The sequence below is a fragment of the Scyliorhinus canicula genome, chromosome 5 (genome assembly GCF_902713615.1).
Source record: "Scyliorhinus canicula chromosome 5, sScyCan1.1, whole genome shotgun sequence".
Lineage (NCBI taxonomy): Eukaryota > Metazoa > Chordata > Chondrichthyes > Carcharhiniformes > Scyliorhinidae > Scyliorhinus > Scyliorhinus canicula.
This window is the reverse complement of record NC_052150.1, coordinates 159,116,061-159,135,105: the sequence shown is the minus strand read 5'-3', so window position 1 is coordinate 159,135,105 and position 19,045 is coordinate 159,116,061. Positions and strand designations below refer to the sequence as shown.

The 19,045-nt window shown below is 48.5% G+C and overlaps 1 protein-coding gene across 13 annotated transcripts in view; it reads left to right on the top strand.

The window, feature by feature from the left end:
• Window positions 1-19,045, top strand: part of akap9 (A kinase (PRKA) anchor protein 9) — a 332,810-nt gene that overhangs the window by 292,243 nt on the left and 21,522 nt on the right. For 11 of the 13 annotated variants that reach the window (XR_005460747.1, XR_005460749.1, XR_005460744.1 and 8 more), the window contains 2 exons: window positions 10,395-10,639; window positions 11,793-11,904. Coding sequence is in view for 1 of the 13 variants with exons in the window: in XM_038797918.1 (XP_038653846.1) it covers window positions 10,395-10,639; window positions 11,793-11,904 (357 nt within the window). In the remaining 12 variants the exon portion in view is untranslated. The remainder of the gene's footprint in view (window positions 1-10,394; window positions 10,640-11,792; window positions 11,905-19,045) is intronic. The other 2 variants (XR_005460743.1, XR_005460742.1) reach the window with 1 other exon arrangement.

Below are 19,045 nucleotides of genomic sequence, written 5' to 3'. Positions count from 1 at the left end.
TTCTTTATCTCTCCTAACAATTTGTAATTTGTTCAATATAAAATATGAAAACTGAATAAAAACATTTATAAAAAAAAAAGATTTCCAAAAAATGGGACCTTGCTCCCATTTTTCAGCACTTGACCTTGTGTGCTATGGCATTTCAAGGACTCATCTAAAAATGTCTTAAATGTTGTGAGGGTTCCTGTCTCTACCACCCGTTCAGGCAGTGAATTCCAGGTTCCAACCACTCTCTGGGTGAAATATTTTTTTATCACATCATTCTAATGCCCTCAATTTTATACACCTCAAATCAGGTCCCTCCCCTCAGCCTTCTCTTGCTCCACGGAAAACAATCCCAGCTCAGGGCAACACAGTGGCTAACACTACCGCCTCACAGCACCAGGGACCCGGGCCCTAGCCCTCCCAGTGGGCCACAACGGCACCAGTGCCCTTGCATTCAATTTCATTGGATCCTTCCAGGTGGGAGAAGGCAACATCAATAACATATTGCTGTTTTCTGTGCATGGAAGCACCAAAGAGGTCACAGAGGCACTGTACGGAAACGGGGGGGATCTTCATCCTTCCCTCCCTGAGGAGCGAATACCAGGATGAAAGGGCATATGGATTTGCTAGGACAGTGTGCTTCACGTGGGTCTGTGGACTCCTCACAACTCAAAATGCTGTCACACTCTGTGCAGTTGGCATGTGCCCACAACAAGAAGGTCATCTTTGCCAATGCCCACTATCTTAGTAGCATCCATGATGCTTTTATCCTGCGCTAGTCTGCAAACTGATCACCTTCAGAATTCACTGCTGATTGACTGCTCTGCAAGTGTTACCACTTACACATGGTTCATGACCTTTTTCACCATCATGCGATGTCAGAGGGCATTCTGTGAGACCCATTGAGCACACCCTCAGTCTCCTCGAGCAATGATTTAGCTGCTTAAATCACTCTGGGATTTCTCTGCTGTGCACTCCCAATGGGGTCCATGGCCTGCAATTCTGAGAACCCCACCACTATCTCCAGGAATCAAAGCCAAGTAGAAGATCACATACAAGAACAGAGAATGCTGGAAGAATTCAGGTCTGGCAGCATCTGGGGAGGGGAAACCGAGTTAACGTTTTGAGTTTGTTTGGCTCTTCATCAGAACTAGAGAGAGGGAGAAATGTGCTGGATATTAAACTAGCTGATGAAGTATACAACAGGATGTAGTAATGTTAAGAACAAAAGACAGATGGCCCAGTAGGGGAAGGAAGGGTTATTGCATTGAGACAATAAATGTATGGGTCATTTTACTTTTTAAAAAGGTTTAGGTTGGAGGAGATAAGTCACAGTCTAAAGCGTTGAAACCAATGTTGAGTCCTTAAGGACCTGTATTCTGCCTAATCGGAAGGTGAGATGCTCCTCCAGTTTGCGTTGGGTTTCCCTAGAGCATTGCAGCGTACCAAGGACGAATATTTGGGCATGAGATCAAGGTGCTGAGTTAAAATGGAAAGCAACAGGAAAGCTAGGGTCATGCTTGCTGACTTAACAAAGGTATTCTGCAAAGTGGTCACCCAGTCTGCGTGTAGAAGCTCCAATGTGGAAGAGACCGCATTGGGAGCAGTGAATGCAATAGACCAAATTGAAGGAAGTGCAAGTTGAAAAGTTGCTTAATCTGAAAGGAGTCTTTAGGGCCTTTAATGGTGAGGAGGTAAAGGGGCAGCTGCTGCACCCATTGAGATTGCAAGGGAAGATGTCAGGCGAATGGGATGGGTGTCACGGAGAGGTTGGTCCCTAGGGAATGCGGGGGGGGGGAAATGTGTTTCATGGTAGCATCATGCTGGAGTCGGCAGAAATGGTGGAGGAGGATTCTTTGAATGCAGAGGCTTGTAGTGTGGAAAGTGAGGTTCCAGGAGGAAGGGGAAGGGAGGAGGGCAGAGGTATGGGAAAATGGGCCGAAACCGATTCAGTGCCCTGTCAACCACAGATGGTGGGACACTTTGGTTAAGGAAAAATGCAGGCATGTCAGAAGCACCATTTCCGATGGTGGGATCATCAGAACAGATGCAACGGAGGTGGAGAAACTGGAAGAATGGGATGGTGTCCTTCCAGGAAGCAGAGTGTGAGGAGCTGTAGTTGAGGTAAACTGGGAGTTTACTCCTGGCCGCGAGGTTTGCTAGTGTCACACGGGAGGGTTTAAACTAGTATGGCAGGAGGGTGGGTACTGGAGCAAAATGTCAGAAGATGAAAGCATTGAGGGACAACAAGGGAATAGGGCCAGTATGGCTCTGAGGAACAGCAGACAGGGAGATGTTGCTGAAAACAGCGGGTCTGGTGGCCTGAAGTGCATATATTTTAATGCAACGAGTATTACGGATAAGGTAGATGAACTTCGAGGTTGGATTAGTACTTGGAACTATGATGTTGTTGTCATCACAGAGACCTGGTTGAGGGAAGGACAGGATTGGCAGCTAAACGTTCCAGGATTTAGATGTTTCAGGCGGGATAGAGGGGGATGTAAAAGGGGTGGCAGAGTTGCGTTACTGGATAGAGAGAATTTCACACCTGTACTACGGGAGGACACCTCAGAGGGCAGCGAGGCTATATGGGTAGAGATCAGGAATAAGAAGGGTGCAGTCACAATGTTGGGGGTTTACTACAGACCTCCCAACAGCCCGTGGGAGATAGAGGAGCTGATAGGCAGATTTTGGAAAAGAGTAAAAGCAAGAAGGTTGTTATGATGGGAGACTTCAACTTCCCCAATATTGACTGGGACTCACTTAGTGCTAGGGGCTTGGACGGGGCAGAGTTTGTAAGGAGCATCCAGGAGGGCTTCTTAAAACAATATGTAGATAGTCCAACTAGGGGAGGGGCTGTACTGGACCTGATATTGGGGAATGAGCCTGGCCAGGTGGTAGAAGTTTCAGTAGGGGAGCATTTTGGGAACAGTGACCACAATTCAGTATGTTTTAAAGTGCTGGTGGACAAGGATAAGAGTGGTCCTAGGGTGAATGTGCTAAATTGGGGGAAGGCTAATTATAACAATATTAGTCGGGAACTGAAGAACCTAGATTGGGGGCGGATGTTTGAGGGTAGATCAACATCTGACATGTGGGAGGCTTTCAGATGTCAGTTGAAAGGAATTCAGGACCGGCATGATCCTGTGCGGAAGAAGGATAATACGGCAAATTTTGGGAACGTTGGATAACGAGAGATATTGTAGGCCTCGTCAAAAAGAAAAAGGAGGCATTTGTCAGGGCCAGAAGGCTGGGAACAGACGAAGCCTGTGTGGAATATAAGGAAAGTAGGAAGGAACTTAAGCAAGGAGTCAGGAGGGCTAAAAGGGGTCTCGAAAAGTCATTGGCAGATAGGGTTAAGGAAAATCCCAAGGCCTTTTACACGTACATAAAAAGTAAGAGGGTAGCCAGGGAAAGGGTTGGCCCACTGAAGGACAGGCAAGGGAATCGATGTGTGGAGCCAGAGGAAATGGGCGAGGTACTAAATGAATACTTTGCATCAGTATTCACCAAAGAAAAGGAATTGGTGGGTGTTGAGTCTGGAGAAGGGTGTGTAGATAGCTTGGGCCACATTGAGATCCAAAAAGACAAGGAGTTGGGCGTCTCAAAAATTATTAAGGTAGATAAGTCCTCAGGGCCTGATGGGATCTACCCCAGAATACTGAAGGACGCTGGAGAGGAAATTGCTGAGACCTTGACAGAAATCTTTAGATCCTCACTGTCTTCAGGTGATGTCCCGGAGGACTGGAGAATAGCCAATGTTGTTCCTTTGTTTAAGAAGGGTAGCAAGGATAATCCAGGGAACTACAGGCTGGTGAGCCTTACATCAGTGGTAGGGAAATTACTGGAGAGAATTCTTCGAGACAGGATCTACTCCCATTTGGAAGCAAGTGGACGTATTAGCGAGAAACAGCACGGTTTTGTGAAGGGGAGGTCGTGTCTCACTAACTTGATAAGAGTTTTTCGAAGAGCTCACAAAGATGATTGATGCAGGTAGGGCAGTGGATGTTGTCTATATGGACTTCAGTAAGGCCTTTCACAAGGTCCCTTATGGCAGACTGGTACAAAAAGTGAAGTTACACGGGATCCGGGGTGAGCTGGCAAGATGGATACAGAACTGGCTAGGTAGCAATGGAAGGGTGCTTTTCTGTTTGGAGGGCTGTGACTAGTGGTGTTCCACAGGGATACGTGCTGGGACCTTTGCTGTTCGTAGTATATATAAATGATTTGGAGGAAAATGTAACTGGTCTGATTAGTAAGTTTGCGGACGACACAAAGGTTGGTGGAATTGCGGATAGCGATGAAGACTGTCAAGAGGATACAGCAGGTTTAAATCGTTTGGAGACTTGGGCGGAGAGATGGCAGATGGAGTTTAATCTGGACAAATGTGAGGTAATGCATTTTGGAAGGTCTAATGCAGGTAGGGAATATACAGTGAATGGCAAACCCTCAAGAGTATTGACAGTCAGAGAGATCTAGGTGTACAGGTCCACAGGTCACTGAAAGGGGCAACACAGGTGGAGAAGGTAGTCAAGAAGACATACGGCATAGAACATAGAACATAGAACGATACAGCGCAGTACAGGCCCTTCGGCCCTCGATGTTGCACCGACATGGAAAAAATCTAAAGGCCATCTAACCTACACTATGCCCTTATCATCCATATGCTTATCCAATAAATTTTTAAATGCCCTCAATGTTGGCGTGTTCACTACTGTTGCAGGTAGGGCATTCCACGGCCTCACCACTCTTTGCGTAAAAAACCCACCTCTGACCTCTGTCCTATATCTATTACCCCTCAATTAAGGCTATGTCCCCTCGTGCTAGCCACCTCCATCCGCAGGAGAAGGCTCTCGCTGTCCACCCTATCTAACCCTCTGATCATTTTGTATGCCTCTATTAAGTCACCTCTTAACCTTCTTCTCTCTAACGAAAACAACCTCAAGTCCATCAGCCTTTCCTCATAAGATTTTCCCTCCATACCAGGCAACATCCTGGTAAATCTCCCCTGCACCCGTTCCAAAGCTTCCACGTCCTTCCTATAATGAGGCGACCAGAACTGTACGCAATACTCCAAATGCGGCCGTACTAGAGTTTTGTACAACTGCAACATGACCTCATGGCTCCGGAACTCAATCCCTCTACCAATAAAGGCCAACACACCATAGGCCTTCTTCACAACCCTATCAACCTGGGTGGCAACTTTCAGGGATCTATGTACATGGACACCGAGATCCCTCTGCTCATCCACACTACCAAGAATTTTACCATTAGCCAAATATTCCGCATTTCTGTTATTCTTTCCAAAGTGAATCACCTCACACTTCTCCACATTAAACTCCATTTGCCACCTCTCAGCCCAGCCCTGCAGCTTATCTATGTCCCTCTGTAACCTGCAACATCCTTCCGCACTGTCTACAACTCCACCGACTTTAGTGTCGTCTGCAAATTTACTCACCCATCCTTCTGCGCCCTCCTCTAGGTCATTTATAAAAATGACAAACAGCAACGGTCCCAGAACAGATCCTTGTGGTACGCCACTCGTAACTGAACTCCATTCTGAACATTTCCCATCAACTACCATTCTCTGTCTTCTTTCAACTAGCCAATTTCTGATCCACATCTCCAAATCACCCTCAATCCCCAGCCTCCGTATTTTATGCAATAGCCGACCGTGGGGAACCTTATCAAACGCTTTACTGAAATCCATATACACCACATCAACTGCTCTACCCTCGTCTACCTGTTCAGTCACCTTCTCAAAGAACTCGATAAGGTTTGTGAGGCATGACCTACCCTTCACAAAACCATGCTGACTGTCCCTAATCATATTATTCCTATCTAGATGATTATAAATCGTATCTTTTATAATCCTCTCTAAGACTTTACCCACCACAGACGTTAGGCTCACCGGCCTATAGTTACCGGGGTTATCTATACTCCCCTTCTTGAACAAAGGGACCACATTTGCTATCCTCCAGTCCTCTGGCACTATTCCTGTAGCCAATGATGACCTAAAAATCAAAGCCAATGGCTCAGCAATCTCTTCCCTGGCTTCCCAGAGAATCCTAGGATAAATCCCATCCGGCCCCGGGGACTATCTATTTTCACCTTGTCCAGAATTGCCAACACTTCTTCCCTACGCACCTCAATGCCATCTATTCTAATAGCCTGGGTCTCAGCATTCTCCTCCACAATATTATCTTTTTCTTGAGTGAATACTGACAAAAAGTATTCATTTAGTATCTCGCTTATCTCCTCAGCCTCCACACACACTTCCCACCACTGTCCTTGACTGGCCCTACTCTTACCCTAGTCATTCTTTTATTCCTGACATACCTATAGAAAGCTTTTGGGTTTTCCTTGATCCTACCTGCCAAAGACTTCTCATGTCCCCTCCTTGCTCGTCTCAGCTCTCTCGTTAGATCCTTCCTCGCTTCCTTGTAACTATCAAGCGCCCCCAACTGAAACTTCACGCCTCATCTTCACATAGGCCTCCTCTTCTCGTAACAGAGATTCCACTTCTTTGGTAAACCACGGCTCCCTCGTTCGACCCCTTCCTCCCTGCCTGACTGGTACGTACTTATCAAGAACATGCAATAGCCGTTCCTTGAACAAGCTCCACATATCCAGTGTGCCCAACCCTTGCAGCCTACTTCTCCAACCAACACATCCTAAGTCATGTCTAATGGCATCAGAATTGCCCTTCCCCCAGCTATAACTCTTGCCCTGCGGGGTATACTTATCCCTTTCCATCACTAACGTAAAGGGTCACCGAATTGTGGTCACTGTTTCCAAAGTGCTCACCCTACCTCCAGATCTAACACCTGGCCTGGTTTCATTACCCAAAACCAAATCCAATGTGGCCTCGCCTCTTGTTGGCCTGTCAACAATATTGTGTCAGGAAACCCTCCTGCACACATTGTACAAAGAATGACCCATCTAATGTACTCGAACTATATCTTTTCCAGTCAATATTTGGAAAGTTAAAGTCTCCCATAACAACTACCCTGTTACTTTCGCTCTTTTCCAGAATCATCTTCGCCATCCTTTCCTCTACATCCCTAGAACTATTAGGTGGCCTATAGAAAACTCCCAACAGGGTGACCTCTCCTTTCCTGTTTCTAACCTCAGCCCATACTACCTCAGAAGAAGAGTCCCCATCTAGCATCCTTTCCGCCACCGTAATACTGTTCTTGACTAGCAGCGCCACACCTCCCCTCTTTTGCCCCCTTCTCTGAGCTTACTAAAACACCTAAACCCCGGAACCTGCAACAACCATTCCTGTCCCTGCTCTATCCATGTCTCTGAAATGGCCACAACATCGAAGTCCCAGGTACCAACCCATGCTGCCAGTTCCCTACCTTATTTCGTATACTCCTGGCATTGAAGTAGACACACTTCAAACCACCTACCTGAACACTGGCACCCTCCTGCGAAGTCAAATCTGTGCTCCTGACCTCTATACTCTCAATCTCCCGTACCCCAAAACTACAATCCAGGTTCCCATGCCCCTGCTGAATTAGTTTAAACCCCCTCAAAGAGCACTAACAAATCTCCCCCCCCAGGATATTGGTGCCCCTCAGGTTCAGATGTAGACCATCCTGTCTATAGAGGTCCCACCTTCCCCAGAAAGAGCCCCAGTTATCCAGAAATCTGAATCCCTCCCGCCTGCCACCATCCCTGTAGCCACGTGTTTAATTGCTCTCTCTCCCTCTATCCTCATCTCACTATCACGTGGCACGGGCAACAACCCAGAGATAACAACTCTGTTTGTTCTCGCTCTGAGCGTCCATCCTAGCTCCCTAAAGGCCTGCCTGACATCCTTGTCCCCTTTCCTACCTATGTCGTTAGTGCCAATGTGGACTACGACTTGGGGCTGCTCCCCCTCCCCCTTAAGGACCCGGAAAACACGATCCGAGACATCACTTACCCTTGCACCTGGGAGGCACATACCAAACGTGAGTCCTCTCTCGCTCCCACAAAATCTCCTATCTGTGCCCCTGACATTGAGTCCCCAATTACTAAGGTTCTACTCCTTGCCCCCTTCCCTTCTGAGCAACAGGGACAGACTCCGTGCCAGAGGCCCGTACCCATGCTTACCCCTGGTAAGTCGTCCCCCCACAAGTATCCAAACGGGTATACTTGTTACTCAGGGGAACGACCGCAGGGGGTCCCTGCACTGACTGCTTCTTCCCAGTCCCTCTTACAGTTACCCATCTATCTCCAGTCTTTGGTGTAACTACTTCCCTGAAGCTCCTATCTATGACCCCCTCTGCCTCCCGATGATCCGAAGTTCATCCAGGCTCAAGCTCCAGGTCCCTACCACGGTTTTTTGAGGAGCTGGAGTTGGGTGCACTTCCCACAGATGAAATCAGCAGGGACACTGACGGCGTCCCTCACCTCAAACATTCTGCAGGAGGAGCATTGTACTGCCCTTCCCTGACATCACCTCTAGATTTAAAAAAAAACAAGAAAAAGAAAAAGAAAGGAAGAGCTTACCTGATATTACCTCAAACCCTGCTCCCGCTGAAAGGTAAGCAAATTTAAAGGCACTCACTCACCTTCACGACAGGCACCTGCTCCCACTTCCCAACCACCGTGGGGTGGGGGGGTTGGTTAGAGGAGGAGGTAGGGTGGGAAACACTCACGAAGTGTTTCGGGTTTAACTGTCACTTGCCAACAGCCTCTCCACAAACCACCTTCAACTTAGGCTGACCGCACTGCATGTATGCAAATTTCCCCAGAACAGCTGATCAGTAGCTCTGCTCTGCTGCCCTCTGCTGGATCCATGCTTGCCTTCATTGGCTGGGGCATTGAGTATAAAAATTGGCAAGTCATGTTGCAGCTGTATAGAACCTTAGTTAGGCCGCACTTGGAGTATAATGTTCAATTCTGGTCGTCCCACTACCAGAAGGATGTGCAAACTATAGAGGAGGTGCAGAAGAGATTTACCAGGATGTTGCCTGGTATGGAGGGCATTAGCTATGAGGAGCAGTTGAATAAACTCGGTTTGTTCTCACTGGAACGACGGAGGTTGAGGGGCGACCTGATAGAGGTGTACAGAATTATGAGGGGCATAGACAGAGTGGATCGTCAGAGGCTTTTTCCAAGTGTGGAGGGGTCAATTACTAGGGGGTGTAGGTTTAAGGTGCGAAGGGCAAGGTTTAGGGGAGATGTACGAGGCACGTTTTTTTTTACACAGTGGGTAGTGGGTGCCTGGAACTCACTGCCGGAGGAGGTGGTGGAAGCAGGGACGATAGTGACATTTAAGGGGCATCTTGACAAATACATGAATAGGATGGGAATAGAGGGATATGACCCAGGAAGTGTCGAAGATTTTAGTTTAGACGGGCAGCATTGTCGGCACAGGCTTGGAGGGCCAAAGGGCCTGTTCCTGTGCTGTACTTTTCTTTGTTCTTTGTTCTTGGGAGTTGTTGGGTTTGTAATGGATATTGGTGGTCAGCCTGTCACTGGAAATGGAGACTAGAGAGGACAAGGAAGGGCAGTTTTGGAGTTGGACCATGTGAAAGTGGGGATGAAAATTGGAAGTAAAATCGGTAAATATAGACCTGGAAAGGTTTATCGATATTTGTCCACGTTTCCATCCCTGGTCTGCTGCAATGGTCCAGTGAATCCCAATGCAAACTGGAGGAGCAGCATCTCATTTTCAAATTAGGCACGTTAGAGCCTATCGTCTCAACATTCGAGTTCAACTACTTTAGACTGTGACCTTTCTCCTCCACTATCAACCCTTTTTAAAATGTTCCCATACATTATTGTTTCAATGCAATAACCCTCACCCTCCTTTCCACCCCCCTCACACACCAGACCATCTGTCTTTTAGACCATAAGACTTGCGAACAGAATTAGGCCACTTGGCCCATCGAGTCTGCTCAGAGCAATCATGGCTGATATGTTTCTCATCCCCATTCACCTTCCTTCTCCCCATAACTCCTGATCTCCTTATTGATCAAGAACCCATCTATCTCTATCTTAAAGACACTCAGTGAATTGGCCTCCACAACCTTCTGCGGCAAAGAGCTCCACAAATTCACCACCCTCTGGCTGAAGAAATTCTTCCTCATGTCTGTTTTAAAGGATCGACCCTTTAGTCTGAGATTGTGTCCTCTGGTTCTGGTTCACTCTGCTAATGAAGTATAAATTGCTGTTGCTTTACATTTGGTATGCTTGCGAATATCCTAATGAATGCAAGCCAAACATTTTCAATGTGACTTTCTTTCAATGATACTCATTCTGTACTACAAACGACTGAAGTTTACTTCAGTTCTATGAAAGCTTTATAAACCAAGAAGTTGAAGTTTGTCAAAGGAAAGTTGCCTCTTCAATTAATGTGTTTTTTTTAATACAAGTCATTGAAATTATTTTTATTTCTGGCACAACTACAGACCAACATTAGGCTTTCAACTGATAGAACAAGAAACTGGATTATGCAGCAGAAGCTGGCAACAGTGGAAACTGGAAATAATGCATCAGTTTCAAGCAAGCAGTGGTACACTCAGTCAATGAATGTACTGAAACTGATGACGGTGGCGCCACATCTGGAGAAAAATATTAACCTAGAGAGCATCATACAGAAGATGCAGTTGATTATTTCCAAACTCGGAATGATGGCCAACAAAGTTGCTACCAGGTATAACAGAGGCCGATATTAATCCCTGAATGATGGAATTAATAAATGTGACCTAATCTACTGCATACACATTTTGCGCCTTTTTTGAAATGTTGTCCCGCTGCATGACATGTCTGCATCCCCACTGTTGAGCCAGATCTCTTCATGTTAACATTTAAATAGACTCCCACTTGGGCAGTTGGGAACCCCATTTAAATTTAAAGTTGGACAGCCAGATTTTCCAGGGCTCGCACTAAGTGGAGACAGGAACAGTGAGATTAAGTTGTGCTTTTTCTGGCACTGCTTATGAGCCAGGAGCGTTGGGATTGCTCACCCCAGCCACTCGAACCTTCTGTTGGTGCGATTTATAGACCCTCCTTCCTCGTCTTTGTTTCCCTCCATCCCTCCCAATTGTTGTACAAGAAGCCCTCTCTCTGCACTAACCCCCAATCTTTGCTTCCATCCTAATTGCTGTGTTGAGTTCCTTTGACCATGCCTGACCTTTATTTCCCTCTGCCACTCTCAGCCGACTGTCCAATTAGCCGGCTATTGAGCAGGAATGGAATGATAAAAGACGAGTGAGATTCACCATTACATTTGGCAGGGTCTCTGCAGTCCTGTGATTTTCGGACCTCCTCTGCCCCTCCACCCTCAAATCACGCACCCAGTTCCCTCCCTGTAACATTGAGGCCCAATCATCGAAAATCAAGCCATTTAGATTTTGTTTGAAATTATTCATAGTTACTTGATGAATTCCTCTTGTTTCCTAACAGTGACCAACAGACTTATTTCATTTTAAGGTTCAGTTTTTGATTTCTTATAGTGAAGATCATTCTGAAAGATACAATTTTAAAAGATTGAGAACTATATCTTGTTTATCTGTGGAGCTGTTAAATACCTATGATCTTTAGTATGAATAGAGCTAACTAATGTGCTTAATTAATGTTTAATGTGCTTAATTAATATAGACACTTTTTAAATGACATTGTGGACACTTCAGTCTTCTGAGTGACAGGCCTGAAGAGGGAATTTTGTGTTTTTACAAGGACTATTGTGTGATGCTGGGAAAGGAAAATAAATTTAAAAAAATGAAATATTAACATGGCTTGCTGTTATGTGTTAATTTTACATATTATATCATTTTCTTTGGCTGAATTACATTATTAATTCATAGCAGGATGCAGCACAGCACTGAAACCACAGTTGATGAGGACCTGATCTGGCTACAGAATAACATTCAGGATGTTGCATTGCAGTTACAGCAGCTGCAAACCCCTATACCAGAGGTGAGATTAAATTATTCTAAAGATCAAGTTTTTTTGTTGTTGTCTGTTTTCAATTTTGTGATCTAACAGTTACTTTTCTACTGCTGAGTTTGGAAGCATAACCACAAAATGGGGCTTTTTTCACATACTATAAAATATGAGAAATGGCTTGACTTTAGAAGTGTCCATCGGTCCTTTGTGTTTTTTCTTATTTAACTCTGCTTGGATAAATTAAGATTTGGCTGTTGAGCTTTGGGTAACAAAAGATGATAATTAACAAATAAATCATTTGGACACATCAGCAGGTGTACACCCTGAATGTCCTTGTACATTAATTCCTTATTTCTTCCTCACCAAGGCACCACTTGGAGTCTAACTGCTTCCCCACAGAAAGTGGACAAAATAAATTTGCCACCAATTCAAAATACTGTTGACTAATCAGTATTTAATTAAAAACTGCAGCAGGTTACTTAGTGCTTTATTATTCACAGGTAGATCATATGGATGAAAATGGAATAGTGTAGGTCAGATAGGCTTCAGATGGTTTCACAGGTCGGCGCAACATCGAGGGCCGAAGGGCCCGTACTGCACTGTAATGTTCTATGTTCTATGTCTAAGTCTTTAAATTGTAAGTTCTAAATTTAGGATGTGACTAATGCTTTATTTTCTGAGTCAAAATGGATCTTCCTCTGTATCAACAAATCATCTGTTTGAAATAGCAGCAATTACCTTGAGTTGGTAGTGTGGCCACAGGTGCTGTTCCCACAACATGTGTGTCCACGTAAATAGCACGAACAATTTTCCACGACTGTGCCTTACAATATGCTAAACACATTGATTATTTAGAAACTGCCATTCTGATTAAAATGAAATTACCTATTTGGCACCAATGTGATAGGCAGAAAGAGGGATGAAGTCCTGGAGGGAGAGTTTTGGGAGCTAGGGGAGAAATTGAAAGACAAGATCTCAAACTTAGTAATCTCTGTATTTCTCCCAGTAATTACTTAGTGCGAGCAAGTTTAGAAATGAAAGATACAGCTGATGGAATATGCGGATTGAGAGATTGGTGCAGGAGGGAGGGTTTCAGATTTCTGAGGTTTTTTTTTTAAATAATTTTTATTAAAATTTTCACAAAAAAGAAAACAATAACAGAAAATTCTAAGAAGAAGAAAAAAAGAACCCCCCCCCCCCCCCCCCCCGCCGTAAATACAAAAGAGAAACAAAAAATTTACGCCCGTCATTGGCAAAAAAACAGGTATTCAACCCAAAACAAAGAGAACCCCCCCCCCCCGCCCCGGGTTGCTGCTGCTGCTGACCTTTTGTTTTTACCGTTCTGCCAGGACATCTAGGAATGGTTGCCATCTCCTGAAAAACCCCTGCACTGACCCCCTTAGGGCAAATTTCACCCTCTCCAATTTAATAAACCTCGCCATATCGTTGACCCAGGCCTCCACGCTTGGGGGCCTTGCATCCTTCCACTGAAGAAGAATCCTCCGCCGGGCTACTAGGGACACAAAGGCCAGAACACCGGCCTCTTTCGCCTCCTGCACTCCCACCTCCACTGCAACCCCAAATATTGCGAGTGCCCAGCCTGGATTGACCCTGGATCCTACCACCCTCGATACTGTCCTTGCTACACCCTTCCAAAATTCCCCCAGCGCTGGGCATGCCCAGAACATGTGGACATGGTTTGCTGGGCTCCCTAAGCACCTAATACACCTGTCCTCGGTCCCAAAAAAACGGCTCATCCTTGTCCTGGTCATATGAGCCCTATGCAGTACCTTAAACTGTATGAGGCTAAGCCTCGCACACGAAGAGGAGGAGTTCACCCTTTCTAGGACATCCGCCCACGTCCCCTCCTCAATCTCCTCACCCGCTCCTCCTCCCATTATCATTCAGCTCCTCCACCGAGGCCTCGTCTACCTCCTGCATCACTGGTACACTCCGAGATCCTCCCTCTCCAACCCATACCCCCGAGAGCCCCTGTCCTGGACCCCACGCCGCGGCAGCAGGAGGAACCCCGCCACCTGACAAACGCCCTTACTTGCATGTACCTAAAGGTGTTCCCCGGGGGGTGCCTGAACTTCCCTTCCAGCTCACCCAGGCTCGCAAACTTCCCGTCTATGAACAGGTCCCCCAGCCTCCTGACACCTGCCCTGTGCCAACTCAGGAACCCGCCATCAATTCTCCCCGGAACAAACCGGTGGTTCCCCGTATCGGGAACCCCATTGAGGCCCCCACCTCCCACCTGTGCCGCCTCCATTGCCCCCAAATCTTGAGGGTAGCTGCCACCACCGGGCTCGTGGTATACCTCGTTGGAGGGAGCGGCAGCGGCGCCGTTGCAAGCGCTTCCAGGCTCGTACCCACACAGGATGCCATCTCCAGCCTCTTCCATGCCGCCCCCTCCCCGTCCATTACCCACTTGCGCGCCATCGCTGCATTGGCAGCCCAATAATACCCACAGAGGTTGGGCAACGCCAACCCCCCCCCGCCCCCCCCATCCCAGCCCCGCTCCAAGAATACCCGTCTCACCCTTGGAGTCCCGTGTGCCCACACAAACCCCGTCATTCTCCTGTTAACCCGCCTGAAAAATGCCTTCGGGATAAGGATGGGACAGGAACAGAAACCTCGGGAGCACTGTCATCTTGACTGACTGCACGCTACCCGCCAAAGACAGCGGCAGTATGTCCCACCTCTTAAACTCCTCCTCCATTTGCTCCACCAGCCTTGATGTTTAGCTTATGCAAGGCCCCCCAGCTTCTGGCCACCTGAACCCCCAAAGTACCTGAAGCTCCTCTCCGCCCTTTTCAGTGGGAGCCTTCCAATCCCCCCCTCCTGGTCCCCCGGGTGTACCACAAACAGCTCGCTTTTCCCAAAGTTAAGCTTATACCCTGAGAAATCCCCAAATTCCCGGAGAATCCCCATCACCACCGGCATTCCCCCCACCGGGTCCGCCACATACAACAATAGGTCATCCGCATAGAGCGACACTCGGTGCTCCTCCCCACCCCGGACCAGCCCCCTCCAATCCCCCGACTCCCTCAGCGCCATAGCCAGGGGTTCAATTGCCAGCGCAAAAAGTAGGGGGACAGGGGACACCCCTGCCTCGTCCCTCGGTATAGTCGAAAATACTCCGACCTCCTCTTATTCGTGGCCACACTCGCCATCGGGGACTCGTACAGCAGCCTCACCCAACTGACAAACCCCCCCAAACCCGAACCTTTCCCGCACTCCCACAAGTACCCCTACTTGACCCTATCAAAGGCCATCTCCGCATCTAGCGCCACCACTATCTCCGCCTCCCCTTTCACCGCCGGCATCATAATAACGTTCAAGAGCCTCCGTATATTAGTGGTTCAGCTGCCTCCCCTTCACAAACCCCATTTGATCCTCGTGGATACCTGCGGCACACAATCTTCTAATCCTCGTGCTAAGATCTTTGCCAACAACGTGGCGTCCACATTCAGGAGTGAGATCGGCCTGTATGACCCACACTGCAGGGGGTCCTTGTCTCGCTTAAGGATCAAGGAGATCAGCGCCCGAGACATCGTCAGGGGCAAAGCCCCTCCCCCCTTCCTTGCCTGGTTGAAGGTCCTAACCAACAGGGGGCCCAGCAGGTCTGCATACGCCTTGTAAAATTCAACCGGGAACCCATCCGGCCCCGGCGCCTTCCCCGACTGCATGTCCCCTATCCCTTTAACCAGCTCCTCAAGCTCAACTGGCGTCCCCAGACCCTCCACCCGTCCCTCCTCCACCCTCGGGAATCTCAGCCGGTCCACAAAGCGCCCCATTCCCCCACTTCTCCTCCGGAGGTTCGGACCGATATAGTCTCATAAAAGTCCGTGAAGACCCCATTAATGTCTACCCCCCCTCCGCACCACATTTCCTCCCCGGTCCTTAACTCCACCAATCTCCCTAGCCGCATCCCGCTTACAGAGCTGGTGTGTCAGCATCCTGCTCGCCTTCTCCCCATACTCGTACACCGCACCCTGAGCCTTTCTCCATTGAGCCTCCGCCTTTCTGGTGGTCAACAAGTCAAACTCAGCACGAAGGCTGCGCTGCTCCCTCAGCAATCCCTCCTCCGGGGCCTCCGAGTACCTCCTGTCCACCCTCACCATCTCCCCCACCAATCTCTCCCTTTCTCTCTGCTCCCCTCTCTCCCTGTGCGCCCGAATGGAGATCAACTCCCCCCGAACCATCGCCTCCCAGACCGTCCCCACTCGGACCTCCCCATTATCGTTGGCCTCCAGGTACCTCTCGATGCATCCTCGAACCCGCCCCCTCACATCCTCGTCTGCCAGCAGTCCCACCTCCAAGCGCCACAACGGACACTGGTCCCTCTCCTCCCCCAGCTCGAGGTCCACCCAATGCGGGGCATGGTCAGAAATGGCTATCGCCGAGGACTCAGCGTCTACTACCCCCGCAATCAGCTCCCCTACTCAAAACAAAGTCGATCCGGGAGTAGGCCTTATGCACATGGGAGAAGTATGAAAATTCCCTGGCCCTCGGCCTCGCGAACCTCCAAGGATCCACCCCTCCCATCTGGACCATAAACCCCCTCAGCACCTTAGCTGCCGCAGGCCTCCTACTCATCCTGGAACTGGATCGATCCAGTGGCGGATCCAGCACCGTGTTGAAATCACCCCCCACCTCCAAATCTGGAATCCGGCCCAACATGCGTCGCATGAAACCCGCATCATCCCAATTCGGGGCATATACATTGACCAGCACCACCCGCTCCCCTTGCAGCTTGCCGCTCACCATCACGTACCTCCCGCCGCTGTCTGCCACCACACTCGACGCCTCAAACGACCACCCTCTTCCCCACCAGGATCGCCACCTCCTGGTTTTTTGCATCCAGCCCCGAATGAAACACTTGGCCTACCCACCCCTTCCTCAACCTGACCTGATCCGCCACCTTCAGATGCGTCTCCTGAAGCATAGCCACGTCCGCCTTCAGCCCCCTCAGGTGCGCGAACACGCGGGACCGTTTGACCGGCCCATTCAGTCCCCTCACATTCCAGGTGATCAGCCGGATCGGAGGGCCCCCTCCCCCGTCAACTAGCCATCACCCTTCTGTAGTCCGCCACGTACCCGCGCCCCCCGCTCAGCCCGTTCCCCACAGCGACAGACCGCCATCCTGATCCCCTCTGACGCTGCAGCTCCTTCCTGGCCATTCCAGCAACAACCCGGATCCCCCCCCCCCCCCCCTAGCTGCGTAACTCCGGTCATTGTACTTCTGCAAGTCAGCCGACTCCTGCTGACCCCGGCTGCTCCCGCCACCCCAATTACCCTCCCCAGTGTCCCCCACCCATTCCCCCAATGCCGACCCCGCTCCCTGCTTCTCCAGCGCGGGAGACGGGCCCGCGCCCCCCATCCCAAGCTCCGCCCCCCGACCCAAAACGCGGGAAGACAGGCACCGCTGCGGACCCTTAAAAGAGCCCTTGGTGAGATATTTTCCAGTTGTTCCCTTTACTGCTAGAATCCAGCTTTCACAAGGGTCCTCAGGTCAGCTTGAGGCCTCTAACACAGCCCTTCCCCCGCCTGCATGCTGAATAGGCTTTGTCTCTCTGCTGCAGCCCAGCCAATCCTACACTGTTCTGCGGGACTGGAAACCAAGAAACATATCATTCCTGGGTGAAAAAACTCCTCCTACGTTCACCTATACTTTTCATAAAAATTCCACTCCATATTGCTTAAAAAGAGCTCTTTTCTGTGATCTTAGCAGGAGCTGCCGTGTGTGTGCCCACTCACTCCATGGTGCACACCGGAAGTCCTTTCTGAGGTATTGTGACTACTTCAGTGATGTCAAGGGACTGAGATTCTTGACCCCCAACAACCACAACTGTCCTCTTGTGCTCATCATCATCTGTGTGGCTCCTTAATGCCACACTTGACCATGTACTGTCTTGATGTCAAGAGTGGTCACCTCACCTCTTGACTTCAGCTATTTGTCATTGTTTGGATTAAGGCTGAAGGGAGGTCATGAGTTGAGTGGCCTTGTTTGGATCAAGTCTGTAGGGAGGTCAGGAGCTGAGTGGCCTTGATGGAACCCAAACTGAGTGTCAGTGAGTAGCTTATAGCTGAATCAGTGCCGCTTGATAGCACTGTCAACTTTCCATCACTTTGTTGATGACCGAGAGTAGGATGATGGGGTGGCAATTGGCTGGATTGGATTCTGAGGGGTCTTGACAAGGAGGATGTGGAAAGGATGTTTCCCCATATGGTAGAATCTAGAACTAGGGTCACTATTTAAAAATAAAGCATCGCCCATTTAAGACATGAGACATTTTTTCTCTCAGGTTGTGGAGTCATCTTCCTCAAAAGCCAAGTCTTTCAATATTTTTACGGCAGAAGTAGGTAGATTCTTGCTCAGCAAGTGGGTAAAATGTTTTAGGAGTAGATGGAAATGTGAACTTGAGATCAGATTAGACATGATTTTATTGAATGCGGAGCAGGCCCGAGGTTAAAGGGGTTTGCTCCGCCATTCCTAGGCAAGTTTCCACATTGCTGGATTGATGCCAGTATTGTAACTACTGGAACAGCTTTGCTAGGGGGAGCGGCTAATTCTGGAGCACAGATCTTCCAAGTACTATTTCCTGAATGTTGTCAGAGCCTCTAGCCCTTGCAGTGTTAAGAACTTTCAGCTGTTTCTTGATGTCACGTGGAATAATCAAATATGCTGAAGATTGACATCTGTGATGCTGGGAACCTCCAAAGGCGGCCAAGATGAATCATCCATTTGGCACTTCTGGCTGAATATGGCTGCAAATGCTACAGCCTTCTCTTTTGCCCTGATTGCTGTGGGTAGGGGTATTTGTGGAGCCACCTCTCCCAATTTGTTGTTTAATTGTCTACCACCATTCACGACTGGGTGTGGCAAGACTCTGTTTTAGCATGCAAGTGGACCCATGTTGTAGCTTCACCAGGTTAACACCTATGACTGCTGCTGGCCCTGGCATGTACTCTCATTAAATGTGATTTTATCCTCCTGTTTGATGGCAATGGAAGAGTGGAGGATAGGCCAGACAATGAGATTGCATAGTTGTATGCAATTCTGCTGCTGATGGCTCCCAATGCCTGATGGATGCCCGGTTTTGAGTTGCTCGATCTGTTTGAAATCTATCCCATTCAGAAGGTGAAAGTGCCACACAACAATTAG